The sequence below is a fragment of the Peromyscus maniculatus genome, chromosome 1 (genome assembly GCF_049852395.1).
Source record: "Peromyscus maniculatus bairdii isolate BWxNUB_F1_BW_parent chromosome 1, HU_Pman_BW_mat_3.1, whole genome shotgun sequence".
NCBI classification, from domain to species: Eukaryota; Metazoa; Chordata; class Mammalia; order Rodentia; family Cricetidae; genus Peromyscus; species Peromyscus maniculatus.
The window spans coordinates 22,406,859-22,427,455 of record NC_134852.1 but is presented as its reverse complement, the minus strand read 5'-3'; the positions used below and the strand labels follow the sequence as shown (position 1 = coordinate 22,427,455).

At 35.9% G+C, this 20,597-nt stretch overlaps 1 protein-coding gene and 1 long non-coding RNA gene across 2 annotated transcripts in view; both read right to left on the bottom strand.

Annotated features, from left to right (window-relative positions):
* The window catches only part of LOC102925790 (sulfotransferase 2A1-like), a 36,769-nt gene extending 19,174 nt beyond the window's left edge, over positions 1 to 17,595 (bottom strand). The window contains exons 1-3 of the mRNA XM_006998195.4: positions 17,356 to 17,595; positions 16,285 to 16,493; positions 14,513 to 14,639 (exon numbers count right to left, since the gene is read on the bottom strand). Coding sequence (XP_006998257.1) covers positions 14,513 to 14,639; positions 16,285 to 16,493; positions 17,356 to 17,488 — 469 coding nt within the window. The 5' untranslated portion in view covers positions 17,489 to 17,595. The remainder of the gene's footprint in view (positions 1 to 14,512; positions 14,640 to 16,284; positions 16,494 to 17,355) is intronic.
* LOC143273240 (uncharacterized) lies at positions 1,941 to 6,947 on the bottom strand. Its single transcript, XR_013051136.1, has 2 exons — positions 6,842 to 6,947; positions 1,941 to 2,136 (listed from the first exon to the last, which is right to left on the bottom strand). It is a non-coding gene; the product is annotated as an uncharacterized LOC143273240 (long non-coding RNA).
* Positions 17,596 to 20,597: the final 3,002 nt, after the last annotated feature.

Here is a 20,597-nt window from a genome sequence, read left to right as displayed (position 1 = left end):
GTGGATAGTGATTCCTTAAGACCAAAGACACCAAAACATAGACAGGTAGAGTGCTCAAGACCTAGCCTCCCACATTCAGCCAATTGCTTCATTTACATTCCTAGTATGACTTTGATGTGTTTTCAATAGTCAGAGTGTCCTAACTGTTCCTGGTCTAATTTTGCTGTCTCTTCATGCCTCACCCACCATTGCAGGCTTGTATTGGTCCCCATCATCTCAAGAACCAACTGAATCAAGTCAGGAGAGAATGTAAGACATAAGCCAGTGCCAGAGAAGAAGGATACATGAATTCAGAGAATCTAAGATTTGATTGAAACCTGGTGGTGATTAATGATCTACAGAGAATCTGTAGAGATAAAGTCAATTGGGTAATATATGAGAGAATTAAGTCACTTAAGGAGATTGAAAGCTTGGCTCATATGATAGCTCAATGGAAATCAATTGCCTTGTATGTCACAATACCTGAGTTTGGATCCTCAAAAGCCATTTAAACATGGTGATGCAGCTTGTTTTTTAAACCTAGTATACCTTCTATGACATGAGAGGTGGCGACAGAAGATTGCCTACAAGCTTAGGACCTGCCAATTTGCCACACACAGGGATGTAAAAGAAGAAGGAGATTGTCTCAAACAAGGTAGAAATCAATGTTCAACACCTGATATTATCATCTGTCTTTAGCATAAGAACACCTATATTCTCACATTTGCATACACATCGTCATAAACACAAGTGCATACATGCATAAAAGGAACAGCTAGAAGCCAAGTGAAATGTTGTGTCACACATATGTAACGTCAAAAGTAAACAGGGAGAGCCAAATACCAGGGATTCAATGTGATTTTCAATTACATAATGAATTTCTTGTCAGCTTGGGATATAACAGATTCTCTCTCAAAACCAAAAAAAACCAAAAGCATGCTAGTGAGTGCACCGATAATTAGCCAGTGAGAAATACTGATAATATTAAATAGCAGTTCTGCTTTGGAAGTTGTTTCAAAAGGTATTTGTTTGGGGACATGAATTACAAAGTGTATGCCAACAAGGCTGTAGGTGAAATATTTCCTGTGTCCTGACCTGCTGGCGGTAGGGCCACATCTCTCCCACTTTCATCTCCCAAGTAAACACACAGAAGCTTATATTAATTATAACTGCATGGTCATAGATTAAACTTTTTGCTAGCTATTTTTTATAACTTATACATAACTATTAATTTGTGTGTCTCCACATGTTCTTTGGCTTTAAGTGCACCCCATTACATGTTGCTCCTTGGTTGGCCCACTGGCATTTATACTCGCCCTTCTTCCTGTCTCTGTCTTTTAATTTCCAGCCTGCCTCTAAGCTGCCTTGTTATAGGTCAAATGGATTTATTTATCAACCAATCAAAGCAACACATATACACAGCATGCAGAATGACATTTCCCCTATTCTGTCTAAACAAAAGGAAGATTTTAATTTTAACATATTAAAATTATGAATAACAAATGAGTTATCAAGCAATAATTACAGTTATGAAATCTAGTCTATTTGTATTTTGTAAAATTAAAGAAAATATTCAATCTGTCCTATATTTGTGAGTCTAAGGTTTCATATGTGATTTTATCATATCCAAGGAAAATTATAATTAGAATTATCTAGTCTTCAACAACATCAAAGACCCCAGAAGGATATATTACTTAAATAAGCAAGAAATACATTGTATGCAACTTCCAAAAATCTAGAAAGACAGAGAGAGCTGGCTACCTGGACAGTTGCCTGCAACTTTAGAGCATCCTTATTCAGTCTATAAGCCTAGTGTCTCTCAGTTGCTTCTCTCTGTGTCCTGTAGAATGTCTGACAGTCTCATCTCTTAAGTAGAAACCTGAAGAACCATCTTATCTTGCAATGTTCAGTGGTCACTTTTTATGGGTCCTGGATGTCCACTTTATACAACATATTTTCTAGCAGTCAAGGCAAGGGCAATTTTTTTGTGTGCAGTGTCTAGTTTTGCAGAAAAGAAAGTAAACTTCATAATGAGTTTTTCAATGTGCATTATCTTCTCGGAAGTAGATTGGTGCTGCCAGGAGCAGTCATGTCTCAATGTCCAGAAAGTCAAAGTTCTTCAAACATTTTAAATGCCATATTCTGTTAGTCTTTGACCTGTTTGAAGATTACGTACATAATTGAAATATATCTATGTATATCTAGACAACTTAACTAAAATGACTACAAGTTTGATTATCATAGATGATTAACTATGAATATATATTTCTTAATGATACATTACAACTTTAAATGAGTTGCACAAACAAAATACTTCCAAAGAGTACAAATATACATATAGCATAACAAAATTAACTTTAAATTTATATTAATAAACTAAAATCCATTGCAATGTAAAACATTTTTAAACAATAATCTACACTTTCATCCTATCCTAAGTATAACATTCTCTTTTCCTTGTTAGAAAGAAATTACATTTATAGTCAACCTGATTTAAACGAAATTAAACATTTATAAACAAAATTTTGGGAATTTGGAAGTAGCTTCTTATACTGCCCATGCTGGTTGTGGGTGCTGGTAATCTTAGGGGAATCCAAAGAAAATTTGAGATAATGTTCAAGTCCTGGGAAGGCTGGTTATAACCTTTCTTGATAGGTACCATCTGTTAAAGTTCAGAATGTTTGGCTTGATCAAATCTGAACCATCTTAACATGGAACAAATCCATTGTCTCTTACTTTCTGTGGAAACAAAAGCAGAGCCTCATTTCCAAAGCAACGTGTCCTTATATCCAAATTTTGAAGTCAAAATAACTTTAATATATATATTGGTTTAACTTAGAACCCCATATAATCAAATGTCTTTCTGCAGTTAAAAATCCCAATGACAATATAATACAGATTCTGTGTATGATTTCCATGTTTATGTGGCTCAATTTTTATATTACTTTTACTGTCTCTTTAAAGACTTTACTTTTTAAAACTTTTTTATATAACTCTCTATATTCCTTTTCATTTCTCTTCCAAGTCTATGTTTATTTTTACACACACTGTAATCTCTTTAGGCTTTAACCCATTTGAATCTGTCTCATTGTGAATTTATTGCTTTAAACTGCAGTGGCTAGTACTGAATTGTCAGTCTTGGGTTCTAACTCTGCCCACCTCAGCTTTTCAACAAGGTGGAGATAATTCAACACTGTCTCTGGGAGCCATGCTGTCCACTGACTCCAGGAGGCAGTAGGTCTGTGCTTCCATCCAGAAGTGTATAGCCCAAAGACTCTTCATTTTTTCTTTTGTGTGTACTAGCAAAAGCTAAATCCACCGTGCAGCATGGAGATGCCTCTGTGTACTCTGGAGACAATCTGCCATGCTACAGGTCAAGCCCACATGCCACAAACCTGCCATACTCAAGTCCCCAGGCTGCAGTTGGCCAGACAGACACACTAGGAAGCTTTTGTTAGCCCCCTTTTAGAATCTTTTTTAAAAAGCTTTCTCAAGTTTTGGGTGGAAACTCTTGCCACATGTTGGGCACCAAATGTAGCTTGAAGCTTTCATGTGTCCTGCCTAGCCTACAGCCTCTCAGACACAATGTAAACACACAGAGGCTTATATTAATTATAACTGCAAGGGCAAGGCTCAAGTTTTTTTCTAGGAAGATAATCTTAAATTATTCCATAAATATTAAACTATGTATCTTTACATGTTCTGTGGCTTCACCTGTGTCCCAATCCACGTTGCTCCGTGGACAGTTTTCTGGCATCTCTACTTATCTCTCTCTCTTTGAAATTCCTGCCTGCTTCTAAGCTGCCTTGTCATAGGCCAAATAGCTTTATTAATCAACCAATTGGAGCAACACATTTTCACAGCAAACAGAAAGACCTTACCCCCATCACAAAGCTGTCCTCAAACTTGGTGTATAAACAAAGATGGCCTTGCATTTTTGATCTATTCATCTCCACCCAAATAAAACTTACATCATCCTACTCAGTCTGTAATTTTATTTATTTTTACATTTGAATAGATAGGTATCAATTTTGAGACCAAGTGGCTGTATCCACAACAAACAACCGCAAAATTTTAGTGTCAGTGGTGATTAATATTCAATAACCTGTCCAGTATGTACTTGCCACCTGGAAAACTTCCAGAGGAAGTGTGAAAGCTCCAGTTACAAATATGTAAAGCATGGTAACTCATAATATGACAGAAAGGAAGATTATCATCAATAAAGCAATTTGTTGAGTGAAATCAAATGAAGGAATGTATCAAGGTTATATGACCACATTAATAATTACATTAATGAACATAGTGAGGTAAAAGAGAAATGGAGAGAGAGAGAGAGAGAGAGAGAGAGAGAGAGAGAGAGAGAGAGAGAGAAGGAAAAGGAGAAAGAGACTGGGGATTGTAAACATGTATATGTGGAGAATATACAAATCTCTAGAAACTTGTAGTTAAAGAAATAAATTTTAAATTGTTTATTGTATTTTTATTTTTGTATGTTTATGTTTTCTTATGTGAGTACAAGTCTCTGTGTGTGTCTACACAGGTAAGAGTGTTGGTTTCCCCTGAAGCTAAGTTATAGGAATCAGAGAGCTACTCTGTGAGAGTTCTGGGAAACAAAGCACCTTCTTCTAAAAAGCATTAAGGTCTTTTGGCCAGAGCCATCTGTCAAACTCCTATGATAATATAATTTTAAATAATAAGTTATATTGTAAAATGAAAAGTATAAAGTAGCACAAAATGATCTCCACAACAAATACATTGTAAATGAATTAAATAGTGATACAAAAAGGAATGGTGGGGTAATGACATGACATTGGGTAAATTGCTTATCATATAAACCTGATGACCAGACCTCAGTCTCTGTAAACCATGTAAATTAGAAATGGAAAACTGACTCTACAAGTTTTTCTCAGGTTCTTCCAAATGTTCTGTGAGATGTGTGTACCCACATAGACACTTATGCACACATGTACCCTAGAACACAATAAATAAGAAAAAAGTAAAAGAAAAATATATCACAGTGTGAAGGCAAGGTGAAAGATGTGGGAAAATTCAATAAGAACAAAGATAATATAAGAAGAAGATATGAGTGGGAATTCCATGATATTTGTCACTCTATGGGAAAAAATCTAAGAGGTGTTAAATTAAAATTACCTACTGTTAACTTGCAAAAACCTATAACTGCTGTGGAACAGATTTTTAATGAGGAATTATCTGGATCACGTAAGCCTGTGGGTATATCAATGAAAGATTGTCCTGATTGTTAACTGATGATGTAAAAGGTGAAGAATTATTGTGGCAGCCCCATTTTCTACTCAGCTGGGTTCAGGAAAGCATAAGGTAAAAGAATACTAACTGAGGGCAAGAAAGCAAGAGCAAACATATTTATTGTTTTTCTACTCTTGTCTGTGATCTCACTGTCTTAATTACCTGTCTAGGCTTCTCATCAAAAATAAACTGTAACTTGGAGTTGTAAAAACTATTAACACTTTTTTTCAAGGTTGCTTTTGGTTCAAACAGATGCCAGTTAAGATAAAGGAGGAATTTAGAACAGCATATATACAAGACCACAAAGTATATTTTCCTCATAAAATTATAATTAAAGAAAATACATTGAAAGTGGCAAGGGAGAAACACCAAGTCGAATGTAAAGGAAGGTCTGTCAGAATAACAGATTTTTCAACTGAGATTTAAAAATGCAGGAAGTCTTGGAAAGTTGTATTTCAAGTTCTAAAGAAAACCAATGAAACTAAGACTACTGTATCCATCAAAACTGCTTCTCATTAATAAAGGAGAAAAAATATGCAAAATGAATTTATGACCATCAAAACAGGTCTACAAAATATACTTATAGGAATCTTTGCCAGCAAAGAGAAAAAATGAATCCATAAGGCTGCAACAAGCAAAAGCTAACTTCAATGTTTAAGTTGACTCAACCTAGAATTATCTGAGAGAGTCCCATTTAAGAGTTTGTACAGATCAGATTGGCTGGTGACAAAGTATCTGGGTTATTGTCCTGATTGATGATTGGTGTGTTAGGGCCCACAGCATAGGTAGCTGTACCTGGATTTTATGAGAAAGACAACTGATCATAAGACACTGAACAAGTTAACATGCAGATTATTAAAATGGTTTCTGCTTCAGTTTCTTCTGGAGAAATTGCTCTGAATTCTCCCATAGAAAATTTCAATCTGAAAGTTTAAGCCAGATAAACAATTTCTTCCCCTATATTGCTTCTGGCAAGAGTGTTTTATACAGAGACCATAAAGCAAACTATATTAATAGTTAAATAAGAAAACAACTCAATCACCTTGGTAAAATCATCAATATGAGAGGAATCAACAAACATCTTTCACTAGTGTAGGTGGAGTGCGATGGGATGTCCTGTATGCTGTGAATATATGTTGCTAGGATTGATTGATAAATAAACCACTGATTGGCCAGTAGCTAGGAAGGAAGGATAGTGTAGGCCTGACAAGGAGAGAGGAGAATGATGGGTGGAAGAAGGCTGAGTCAGAGATGCTGCCAGCCTGCTATGGGATGCACGATGTAAAGTACCAGTAAGCCACAAACCACGTGGCAAGCTATAGATTTATAGAAATCGGTTAGCAAGAAGCCTGAGCCATTAAGCCATACAGTTTGTAAATATATAAGTCTCTGTGTATTTAGTTGGGGGACACTAGTGGGAAAGATTTGCCCTGACTACCAGCAGGCCGGGACACAAGAAAACTCCAGGTACACACTAGTAACTGAATATTAATGGTGCCAATTCCTTAACCCAAAGACCCAGTGTAGGACATTAGGTTAAAGTACTAGGATGTTTATGTTTGCTATAGTTCATCATATAAGGCAGCTATATACTTACAATGAAATAATGGAGAAAAGAGATTCTGGAAAAATGGAGCTATAAAACAGAGATATGTTGCTGATTACATAATAGACTTGAAGTCTCTTGAGCACTTATAAACATTACTTCCTACTGCTTAATGGAACAATTCATAGGGAGAACTCTACAATTACAAACACAGGTTCACCCAGTTATGCACAGAAAATAGTACTAAAAGTAAAGCCATAGGCAAGAATCTCAGTACTTTCATTTCCAATAGTTAACACTTCATCCCAATAGCAAATAAATAGAATTAACTGACATCACAGGTAAAATGGTCTTAAAAGACATCTATGGAATATTGTATCCAAAAACTGAAGAATACACTATGTTCTCAGAAGTCCATGGAACTTTCTGTAAAATAGACATATACAAAGTCAGAAAGAACATCTTAATTAACATCGGGGAAATGAAGTAATTCCTTTTGTTCTAACTCAAAAGTATAAAATGACTATAAATAAATAAGAAAATCTCCAGAACATAAAGAAACACATGGAGAGTAAACAACTTACAACTTAAGGATGAATGAGTCCTTGATAAAATCAAGAATTGAAAGATGAAATGAAACAAAAATACCACAATATTCTTTAACATATGGGATGCAATAAAAAATGCCCTAAGAGGGAGTTTAAAGGTTCAAATGAACTAAATTATATTGTCAAAGAGATTTCTAATGAATTAGCTAATGAATCACTTTAGGGCTTTGGAAAAGGAGTACATCAAACATCAAAATTAGTAGCTGGAAAGAAAATACTGACATTAAAAAAAAAGTTAGTGAAATGAAAACAGCAGCAGCAACCAAACAAATCCAGAGAGTCAATGAAATAGTTTGTTCCTTCAACATATAAATAATATTGACAAAACTTTTGATAAATGTAGACATATTTCTAAATGGTTTTATTAAAGAAAAACCATGAAGCCAAATATAGGGGTGAAAGCCTTAGAGAGATCAGGGAACTAGGGAAAGCCACAAGCCAACCTTAACTCACCAACTCTGCAGTTTCCAAAGAGAGTGACATCCTATCTACCCAGTCTTATATGACTTGCTGTTTGCCATTTGATTGGTCTCCTAGCCCAGATACCTCACTTCCTCTTCCTACACATCTCAGTCATTTTCTGCCTCTCTGTACAGACCTCCAGGCCTCTATGGTTGGTACTGGAATTAAAGGCATGTGTCACCATGCTTGGCTCTGTTCTCTAGTGTGGCCTTGAACACACAACAAACCTGCTTGCTAAGTGATAGAGTTAAGGGCATGTTCTACCACTGCCAGAATTCTTTGTTTACTTAAAATGGCTTTCTATTTTCCCTGATCTAAGGGAAACTTTATTTATTAATGCAAAAGTACATTGTCACCACATTTGAACACAAATACAATATAACCATGGATAAACTAAGAAAAGGAATAGAAACAGCAAAAGATAATACAGTAAGTCATGAAAAGGGAATCATTCATTATGACAAGCACCATGAATTCAAAGAATTATTAAAGTTTACATGAAAATCATTCCACTAAACCAGAAAATCTAAAATATATGGATTAATTTCTACATAGGTTAAAACCTATCTAAATAAAACCAAGATGACATTTTAAAATTGTAAATAGGTAGATGTAGGGACAAGGCTCAGAATTTAAAAATAATTACTTTCGTTCTAGAGGGTCAGGATTCAATTTCCGGTACCTACATAATATCTCACAATCCCATCTTCCTGCCTCTGTGGCCACAAGACACATATCCAAAAACACACATACATGCAACAAATCCCTTCTACACATAACATAAAATAAACCTGTAAAATAATCAGGCCTGACCCTGCCTCTCATCTGCCACCTCTGGAGCCAAGGGAAGGCACAGCAAATACTGAGACTGAACAACTCAGCTATCACTGAAGTTCGTATCCTCAGCCTTTAGTTGGCTCTCACCAACATCTACCGTGTCTATGTGCTGCTGGAGATGATGGAAAGAGCTGGTCCTGGGGAACCATGGCCACAGGATTTCCTTGATGTTGAGATATAGTAGGATATCTGAGAGGAGTCTGGATGAGGGTCCAATATTGATGGTGAAGCCGAAGCCAGAGGCCTTGAACCAGACCAGCCATTTATTGCAATGAACATTTGAAATTAAAGCTGTTTGGGCAAAAGTGTATGTGGTATGATACACACCATCACCCAGTGCAACTATAATGAACAAATATACAAAATATACGGTGGGTATATACAGGTATATAATGAACAAATATATGGTGGGTATATATGGTGGGTATATATGGTAGGTAGATGTGGTGATATTCTAATTGTACTGAAATGTGATTTTGATTGCATTTAATAAATAAAGTTGCTCGGGGGTCAGAGCTATTAGAGCCATAGACAGAGTGTGGCGGTTGTGGCACACGCCTTTAACCCCATAGGTCTCTGTGTGTTCAAGGATACAGCCAGCATTGGAGACATATGCCTTTAAGACCTGGGGGGCTGTACATACAGACAGTGACGAGGCAGTCACGTGTTTGGGTTTACAACCAATGAGAAGGCAGAATGACTATGAAACGACTGACACAAAGGGAAATAGCTCTCTTTTGGGAACCTGGGACCACTGCAGGAGGAAGGGTGAGATTTTAGCTCTGAGTTCTCACCTCTTGGCTTTCTCTTTTACATTGGTTCTGTGTTTCTTATTTAATAAGATGATTGGTTACATATACAGACAAGTATACCAGAATTGGAGACATGACAGCTGGGACTTGTATGAGAGAAAACTGCTGACTGATAGCAGAGCTTGTCATTCCCCAGAGGTCAGTGAGATATTTGTTTTTTTTTTTGTTTTCATTTTTTATTTTTTTAATATTAACATTCAAAAGAAGGTGAATTATTTTTATTAAACATGATAAAATGATCACATTTATTTGTTTTTTAAATTTATTTATTAAATTTTATTTTACATATCAGCCACAGATTCCCTTGTTCTCCCCCCAACACCTCCCCTGCCTACCCCCAAGCCCACCCCCCATTCCCATCTCCTCCAGGGAAAAGACTCCCCTGAGGATTGAGTTCAGCCTGATAGATTCAGTCCAGGCAGGTCCAGTCCCCTCCTCCCAGGCTGAGCCAAGTGCCCCTGTATAAGCCCCAGGTTCCAAACTTTGGACAGATCTCCCAAAATTGAAACTTAACAAAGAAATAAAGGACTTAACTGATGTCATTACCCAAATGGACCTAATAGATATCTACAAAATATTCCATCCTAACAAGAAAGAATATACGTTCTTCTCAGCACCCCACGGAACTTTCTCTAAAATTGACCACATACTTGGCCACAAAGCAAATCTCAACAGATACAAAACAATTAGAATAACCTCCTGTGTTCTATCAGACCACTATGGTTTAAAGTTAGATTTCAACAACAACAAAAACTACGGAAAACCCACAATCTCATGGAAACTGAATAATGCTCAACTGAATCACCAATAGGTTAAGGAAGAAATAAGAAAAGAAGTTAAAGACTTCCTAGAGATCAACGAAAATGAAGAAACCACATACCCCAACTTTTGGGATTCTGTGAAAGCAGTCCTAAAAAGGAAATTCATAGCACTAAATGCCCACATAAAGAAGTTGGAGAAATCTCACACTAGTGACTTACAGCACACCTGAAAGCTCTAGAGAGGAGAAGAAGCAAAGTCTCCCAGGAAGAATAGACACCAGGAAATTATCAAAGTGAGAGGTGAAATCATTTTTATTTTCTTTTTGGTGGCAGGATATAAGGGTGGAGGATGGATTTGAAAGGACAGTGCAATGAGTGGGACTGATATACGTGATGAGAAGTTCAAAAGAATCAATAAAAATTATGTTATAAAAATAATGTAAGGCCTAAAAAAACAACGAGTTTGCAAAAGTAATAAAAAATCTCTAATACAGAGAAATGTTCAGACCAGATGAATCTTTCCAGACCTTCTAGAACACAAAGATTATTGAACTGTTACATAAAAGAAGGAAAATAAGGCTCATTACCAAAGTATTTTTGAAGTATCATATTGATACAAGGAACAAAGAAATATTCAACAAAAAAAATCATATAGACCAAGATCTATGATTCACATAGATGCAAAGTTTCTCGTTAATACAGTTTGTTAACATATTCAGGAACTTATCAATGGATAGTAAAATGGCTGAACAGGTCAAGTTGTTTATTGCCAAACATGAAGACCTTAATCCACATGGTCAACCTACACATTTGAATATACATGGACCCACACAAAATGCATATATATGTACATGGACATGCACAAGTACATACACAGAGAGAGAGAGAGAGAGAGAGACAGAGAGAGAGAGAGAGAGAGAGAGAGAGAGAGAGAGAGAGAGAGAGAAACACAAACACAAACACAAATACACACTATATCAAAACACTCATTCACCATGATCAAGTTGACTTTACTCCAGAGACTCAGTGATGGACTGGTTCAATACCCAAACATCAATCAATATAAATTAAATATTATAAATGGACTCAAGAACAGAAAACCCACTGTAATCTGTGTAGATAAAGAAAAGAATTTTTGATAAAATTTATCATCCCCTCAGGTATAAAATGCCAAAGAACTTAGATTAGAAGAAATATATTTCAACATAGTAATGGCCATATGTAAGATAACTGTAGCTTACATTCCACTAGGTAGGGGAAAATCCAATATATTTCCAGTACAAGCAAGAAGAAAATGAACTGACTTCCTCAACTCTTTTTAAATATAGTACCATATTCTAAGATAGAAAAAAAGATAAATGAAAAAGTAAAAGCTGTACAAATAAGAAAAAAAAGTCAAAGTACCTATTCTTTTTTTTTTCTTTTCTTTTTTTTTTGGTTTTTCGAGACAGGGTTTCTCTGTGTAGCTTTGTGCCTTTCCTGGAACTCACTTGGTAGCCAAGGCTGGCCTCAAACTCACAGAGATCCGCCTGGCTCTGCCTCCCAAGTGCTGGGATTAAAGGCATGCACCACCACCGCCCGGCTAAAGTACCTATTCTTGAGTGATACAATTCTATCAGTGCAAGACTGAAAGTGTTTACCAGAAAACATTTCGATCTGATAAAGACTTTTAACAAAGTGACAGGGTACAAAATTATCAAACAAACATAAATAGTTTTTCTCTATACCAATGATGAATAAATTGAGAAACAAATCAAAACCTGTGGTATGGTACTAAAAAGTATACCATAAAAGAAAAGGAATGCCTCATATGAATTTTGAAAGTGTTCATCAACATTAGCTATCAAAGAAATACAAATAAAAACTAAAAACTGCTTAGGAGTCCATCTTATCTATGTCAGAATGGCCTCCATTTTTAAAAGAAAAAATGCCAGAGTTGTAACATAGAGAAAATGTGTCTCAGAAAAAACAAAAAAAAAGACAAAAAGAAAAAAAAACAAATAAATATTTGAAGTGCATGTTGAAAATGTTTGAAAAGAGAAGATAATTTAAATAAAAAGGGATGTGAAAGGAGTAGATGCAAGTAATGGACAACACTGTTGAATGAGAATGTAGGTAATGTTTTTCTTTTTCTAAATTTCTCATGGATTTGGGGGTTTTGTGGACTAAAACTGGGTGGAATATAAGCAATATTGAAAGTATAACATTTAATGTGAAGTTTCCCAGCTTCTCTTTTGCATACCAATTCTAACTGTATACAAATGCATTTAATTGTATAGACTTTGAGTCTTGATAATTTTGGTGGATCTGGTTTTTATTTATGTGCAAGTTGCTTTACAATAATATTTCTTTTTTATTTTTTTTAATTTTCAAAAAAATGTGGGGAAATAAAAACACTGTTGGGAAGGAAAACTGGACAGCAATTATTTAAATCACTGTGGGAAGCATTAAAAAAAGCTAAAAACAGAAATTCCATATGAACCAGCTATCAATTCTTAGGTATATACTCAAACTAGGTCAGTATATACTACTATAGTCTTATATATATACAAATACATAGGTAGTTGAACATTTGTGCTAATTGCGGCTCTATTCACAACATCTACAGAACAGTTTTAGCCTAGATGCCCATCAACTGAAAATAGATGAGATTGTGATATGTACACACAATCAAATTTCATTCAGCTTTAAAGATGAAAGTACAAAATTCACAGTAAAATATTTGGAACTTGAAAATATACTTAAGGAGGTAAGACAAGTACAGATAGACAAGCACTGCATCTTTTGTCTCATATTTGGATTCTAGACAAATTCTTAGCATATTTACCTTGATGTGTGTATAAAGGAGAGGAAGGCAGAAAAGAACCATTAGAAGAGTAGCAAGAAAAAAGAGACCTTAAGGAGAGAGAATCACCAGGGCACATATGGTATCAATATGAATGAAGGGAATATGAGACTGATTGTGTGGATGCAAAGATGGGGTGGGTAAATTAGGGATAGTATTAACCAAAACCCAGAATATATGAAAATGCCATTAGTTTGTAAGCTCATTTAAAAATTTATTAAAGAGTTTAAATCAAGGCAGCTTTCATGAGCAGATACTAAAGTTCCCAAAAGTTATTGGCTATAAAATGAAAGCTGAATTGCTATTATTGGGATACCACACTAGAAAATGTTGCCTAAAATGGGCCTGGGGATCCAAATAATGAAGGCAATTGTCACTATTGTCAATTGCCCACAAAAACTGGTTGGTAAGATCTATTCCTTTCTTTTTTTTTTTCATTTTTTGCTTTGGAGACAGGGTTTCTCTGTGTAATTTTGGTGCCTGACATGGATCTTGTTGTATAGACCAGTCTGGCCTTGAATTCACAGAGACCCACCTGGCTCTGACTCATGAGTGCTGGGATTAAAGATGTGCACCACCACTGCTTGGCTAAGACCCTATTCCTAAAGTCAGTCTCATATTCTTGTCACATAACATAAGGAAAGAAAACTGGGAATAGCTGAAATATAAATTGTAACAAAAGGTTTCTGTAGGATTCTAGTGGGAGATTCTCATCAATAATATTATTCAGTTATGGACAATGATATCTACACTTCAACCATCCATACAACATACACCCACTGGTGCAATAACTGCAATTGTGGTATCAGAGTAACCAATCATTTTCTGATTGATAAGACTTCACATCTGGTACCATCATCATGTTCAAATATTCATGATGAGAAGGAAATAGGTCCTAGTGTTGTTGCTATCACTGTTGCTTTGTTAACCACAAGGTATAACATCTTCCTTAGTACTAGAAAGACTAGATACTCCAAATATTGCTAGGATGGTTATTCATAGGTAAGCTGTAGCTGTGCCATTATGCAGTGGCTTGTGAGAGCAGGAAGACTTCACAACTAGGTTTGTGATGGTAATGATCCTTGGATCAACAGGTTGGTAGAGTGTAGAGAAATAAGATGGAGCCAAGAGAAATTACAGAATATATTGAAGGCTTGAGTTGTAACCAAGTTAGATAACATAAATGACTTGGGGGTTGAATCCCATGATTAAATAAACAGAATGTTAAAGTGAGTGCTTATAGTCTTAGAACTCATGAAGTACAGGGAGGAGGAGCAGATATTCCAAGTAATCCCTATCTGCATAGAGAATTCAAGGCCAGCCTAAGCTATATCACACCTTGTCTTCATAAATGTAACTGAGCCTCCCTCAACCCCTATATTTAACAGGACACTCACCATTTCCTTTGAGGAACCATTCGATGTAAGTTCCTAGTGACTCTGGATTATCAATAACTTTTGTGTTATGTAGGAAAAAATAAGCAGACACCAGAACATCTCTGGGATTTCTGATGACATAGATCACCTTAAATGGAAAAACATGTAAATGAATGTCAATATAGTCATAAACAAATTTGATCTGGCTTAGTTTATATGAAAAGTCAATCAAGTATCAATGAAGTTTCCAAAAATATTTATTATTTTTATTTGAACAAAATATGAACACAAGTGCAAAATGTCTATATTTACCAGAATCTTCTTTCATCATTTTGATTTACACAAATATAACAGCAAAATGACTGAGGCCAGTAATACTGTAATAAAACCAACAGCAATAATAAAAAGACAAGATTGATTCAATACTTGTAAAGATCAATATTTTACAGGGTGAAAGACTATCTGTCCACTGTGAAAGAATGTTTTATATACATTGAATAATTCATAGTATGCTAAATTTATCTTAAAAATGACAAAATAATTGGTTTCTGTAACTGTAACTATAAAAGATAACTCTCAAAAGAGTCATTATGCAGAGTTTAATGCTAATGTTTCATTGCAAAATGGTGAACACAAAGACCCATGAGCACCTAAAAATGTTGAGATGGATAGAAATGGAAAAAGCAACAGCAATTGGTTATGCAATATCAATGTCTTAGCCCTTAAAACATAACACAAGTAACATTGTACATACTGAGCAGATTGTACCAAGGTAAATAAGACTAAGTAGACACATATACAGATGTAACAACAACTAATGAAAAAAAAAACACAAATTTGAAAGACAGAAAAGAGGGGTATTATGGTCAGCCTGGAGATAGGAAGAAGAAGGGGAAATAATGTATGTAATTATAGTATAATCTCAAAACAGAAAAAATAATTTTAAAAAATAAATGAAACAAAATAAATATTTTGTCCCAATGCTCATTGTGACATTACTATATAATTCACGTTTTGGGCCTTAATTTCTCCAGACACAAGTTTTCTAAATCGACATAAGACACATAAATATAGCTTTATGATGACAACTTCACTGTGATAGTTTAAAGAGACATTATTTTCTACATTTGTCTTTGTATTTAAGCATAAATAGTTATAGTTTCTAAGGTGTGGGGATTTCCACAAAACTTCCTTATTAACAATGAGAAATGATGTGTCACAAAATGGATATTTCTGATTCCCTTAGCAGATCCTCTATCAGTGATGTCGGTGATTTTTTTGGCTACTGGTCTTAATGGACAGCTAGACACAGTAAGACACAATGGAAACAGATAAGCCATGGTTGTTGAACAATCTCCAAGATTACAGCATTCGTGCCTGTTCAGGCTGCTTCCCCTATGAGCAACTCTGCTTGGGTGATTCACCCATAAGGTTTCAACTATATATAGAACCAATTTTACCTAAATGACTTTGATGACAACAAAACAGTAATATCCACTATACACTAGAGTTTGAGCTCTACTTGACCTGTATGTGTAGTCCATGAATGCCCTACTGTAATAACACAGTTTTTCACATTATATCTGCCCAGGATCACTGAGAGGTGGTTGATATTCTGGAATTCTGATATAGTCTGAGGAAGGGACAGATTAGCATCACCTAGTGCATGAAAATCCCAACTTCCCTCTCCAAATCTATACAGAATGCATTTCACACAGAGTTCCAGGGCCCAACAAAGGAGAATAAGTTCAAAGAGCATTTGGCCAAAGATTTCTCAACTACTGGACACTGACCTTGGCCTTGGATCTGAAGAAAGACTTGGGGAAAAGATGCAAAGGGAGGTGGGAAGACATGAGGCGTGGTCCTTCCGTATTGATCAATGTTGGAAGTCCCTTTTTAGTCTCTATCCAGGGTGAGCGTTCCCAGATAAGCACAGATTGGATCCATTTGGGATTTCCCTTGGTCTGAATCAAGCAGACAATCTCAATCAGCCAATTAGTTCCTGAACGAGAAGGAAAATGTATTGACACTCATATGAAGAACCATTCTGTTTCCGTAAATTCAACTATTCCAGATATTTGTCAGGGATGCAGTCATGGTATCTGTCCTAGAGATTGGAACATTTTATTTAATACAGTGTCATTAAGATGCATCCATCCTGCACTGTATGTATTGGTACTGCTTCACTTTAGCTTAAATATATTCCATGGTCTATTTACCATACACAATGTATTTGTGATTATATGCTCATTTGTCCATGAGTGTTTCTCTAGCATTATTCTCTGGGCTATTATCTGAATCCTTTTGCTGCAGCCCATTGTCCTTAGATTTTCCATTTTATTGCCCTTTGATGTTAGCAACCTAATACTTAACCAATCTTTACTGCTTTTGCCTCCCACCACACTCCTCCCCCAATGACCATGATGCCTTTCTTGGTTCCTTGAGTTTTGAGACTCTTTCCTCTATTTGAAGAAGATCCATGGTAATTATTCTTCCTGAAGTTGTCCTCTCCTCCACATAATCTTATATTCATGCCTTTTTTCTTGATGCTCTTTTATCTGATTATTATCATCAATATCTCTTCCACACAGAGAGAAACGAATGCCACAATCTGCTTTAGAAAACACTGTCATTGCTCCAAGGATCAGCTCAGGCACTGCTAGTGCCTAAGCTGCTCCTCTGACTGCATTGGTTAGGTGAGAGTTCTTCTCCTGAGTGAAAATGCTCTCAGATACAGCTCTTCAAGCCCACAAACCATTGAACACATGAGATATATAAAGCATTCCATTCACCACCTAAATGAAGGATGAATAAAGCCCCAAACTTCCACAGACAGTTCAGGATCATTCTATTGATGTTCTTACCTGACTTAGGATAACTCACTATGACAGTGTCTTCATCTCTGATCACAAACTTATCATGACTTTCTTCAATAATTTCTCTTTTATACACTGTATCAGGGAAAGGTATTCCTTCAAACCAAAAGTAGCCTGACATCCCAAAAAAACTCTTTCTTGGTGCTGTGAGAATTCTAGCATTGATCACCTGTTCAGATTAAAGCAAATGCTGAGAGGTAAAATTTATAGTGCAGTCAAAGAATCATTAACATCCCAAAGTTTGTACAAAAAGAGCTGCTGATAGGAAGAAATACAGATTGCGGAAATCAGTCAAAGGTTGCTGTATTAAGCAACTGTGAACTTAATCAGAGATTGTTCTAGAAAATTGTGAGCCTGAGGTCATGGCCCGAAACCAGAAATTCAATAAAAAGTACTTAGACATTGAAATGAGGCTTAGTTAAAATATTTTCTAATACAATTAATCATTCTCAATAGTTTCCAATGTGGAAAAAAATTTACAGAGACCATAAAAAATGTTGCCCTGAAAAAAAAGTTGTCGTGTACAATCATTTTTTTAAAAAGTAGGGATTGTTTTGGATAAATATAGTGCCTTCGATACACCTCAGCCTCATTTTTCCCCTCCATTGCCTTCCTCTCTTTTCCATATTCATGATCGCTTCTTTCATTTTCACTGCTATGTTGATATGATCACACATTTACATAACATACAGAGTCCATTTAATTCTGTTTGTATGTGAATAAATCCTTAGATGAGCACTAGGACATGAACAACCAATATGGGCTTTCCCCTCCTGAGGCAGTTGACCCTATCTTCATTGACCTGTTTTGTTGTGTTTGTTTATTTCCTCTATGGATAAGACAATGTAAAATTTCCCCTATCATTAAGTGGGTAGCAACTGTGCCATTATGGTGGTTCATTTGTATAAATATACTGGTGAGTGTTCAAAGGTGTATTGCACTGTCATGTCTTTAGGATATATCCTATCAACAGATATCCTCAGGCTCTGTGTTTTTCACAAGCCTTAGGTAGAACAGATTCATTGTATAAAAGTTTTGAAACTCTGGGGCTTTGGTCCTGGTTTTGGGCCCCAAAATGTAAGTAACTTTTGCAACTCTGTGGTTTTGGTCCCAGGTTTTGGCACCAAATTATAAATTTTGCAACTCTGGGTGAAAGGTATCTTAACTATTTGGAGAGTCAGATGACAACTAGGACAGCCCTGACAGCAGGAGCTGCAATGAGAAAGGTCAGCCCTAGAGGGTGAGGTATCTGGGATACCTCAAGCTGACATAATAGCTCAGCCCTGGAGGTATCCCTAATACCTTGACTGGCTTAGGACAGATCATCCCTGGAGGGGAAGGTCTCCCAGATATCTTGAGCTACTAGGACAGCTCTGATGGCTGGATCTGCAATGAGACAGCTCAGCCCTGGAAGGGAAGTTATTCTGACTGCTCAGGAGAGTCACGCTTGTAACTGCTAGGACAATTCATCCTTGGAGAAAATGGTACCCTGAGTGCTCAGGAGAGTCAGGCCTCTAGCTTCTAGGACAGCTCAGCATAAAAGAGTGAACTGAGATCTTCACACCCAAAACTCTTTTGAGAAAGAAACTTATATGGGAAGGAGTAGTCCAGTAGAATGGCTGCCTCTAACAAGATTTAGAGAGTAGCTCACAATTGAACATGCAGGGTGCTTTATATACAATATCTTCGGCATAAAGTCAAACAAATATTGGTTTTTTTTCCTGTTCAGGAATTGGTTAGTTTTATGGGTTAGGGGTAGTGTTGGCCTTGATATCAGAACCAAACTGTGTTTCTTTTCCTGGCTTTTCTTGGCATTTTCACACTAATTCTAAGGCTAGGGCATATTGCTTTCACTGACTCTGATTCAAGGGACAAAGAGTGTTTCTTTGGTAATGGTTTCAGAGTCAGGGCATGTTTCAATAATTGTTATAGATTTTCCTATGAGTCCATGACCAATCTAGGGTCAGGTTTGGCCTCATTATCAATGTTAGATGTGGGTTCCATCTGATGGAATTGGATTTAAATCCAGTAATAATGGTGTTGACTATTCCCATAATATTTTTTCTATTAAAGTACCAATAAATCTGGAAGGTAGACCACTTGTATAGGTCACAGGATTTGTAGATATATGATATTTATGATTGCTTTTCTCCTCCTGTAGTGTGCAGAGTACCTTCCAGTACTGTTCATGATAATTATTAGAGATGAGGCTTCTTGTTAGACACCAGCACAGTTTCTCCATGGTGAATAATATAAGTTAAGTTCTGTTATTCGGGCCTTATCATCAGGTTGTGGAAAGTAACCAATAACATTGACAACAGCCTATAATATTTGGGGGTGTCTATGGGATCCTTTTTGCCAACTATTCAAAAGATGAAAACTAATACCTGATACTATAGAATTTAATTGACAGCATATAAAATCTAGTTGGAACATGATTATCCCTATATGTCATAATGCAATTTAAATTATTTTATTTACTTTAGAAAGCATCTAAATTAGTGGGTTTTCATATGGCTTTTCAAAATATATTTAGTATCAATTTTAGGAAACACTAGCCCCTACAAGTTGAATAAAATTTGATCTTACCTATTATTTTGATATTTCACAGCATTTCATTTTGTAGAAATAGTGAAACTAACATTATAGAATATATGCCATGACAAAAGAGTATCATTTTGAATTGCTTTCTAACTAATTATTATTATCTGATACCAAATTGCAGTGGTTTGAAACAAAATGCCCAACAAATGGAGTGGTCACATTAAGAGGTATGACTTTGTTGGAGTAGGATTGGCTTTATTGGAGGAAGTGTGATATTTTTGGGGTTGGCTTTGTGATTTGACAAATGATCAAGCTACTCCCAGTGATTCAGACCACATTCTGTTGCCATTGTATGAAGATGTGAGGACTCACAGATTCACTATTTTATCTGTCTGCTTGCTAGCTTTCATGCCACCATAAGGATAATGGGATAACCCTATGAAGTGTAAACTAACCACCCATTAAATATATTCCTTTATAGGAGTCGTTGACGTCATTTTATATCTTCATAATAATAGAAACCCTATCTAAGAAACAAATCTTAATTGTGATCGGTGAAGAAACAAGATATTAGGCCTGTGAGAAGTAAATATTCCATTGATTTTGTGGAAAATATCCTCATTCATAAGAAGATCATAAAATGGGAGAGGAACAATGTAGATCAGTTGTTAAGAGTACTTGTTGTT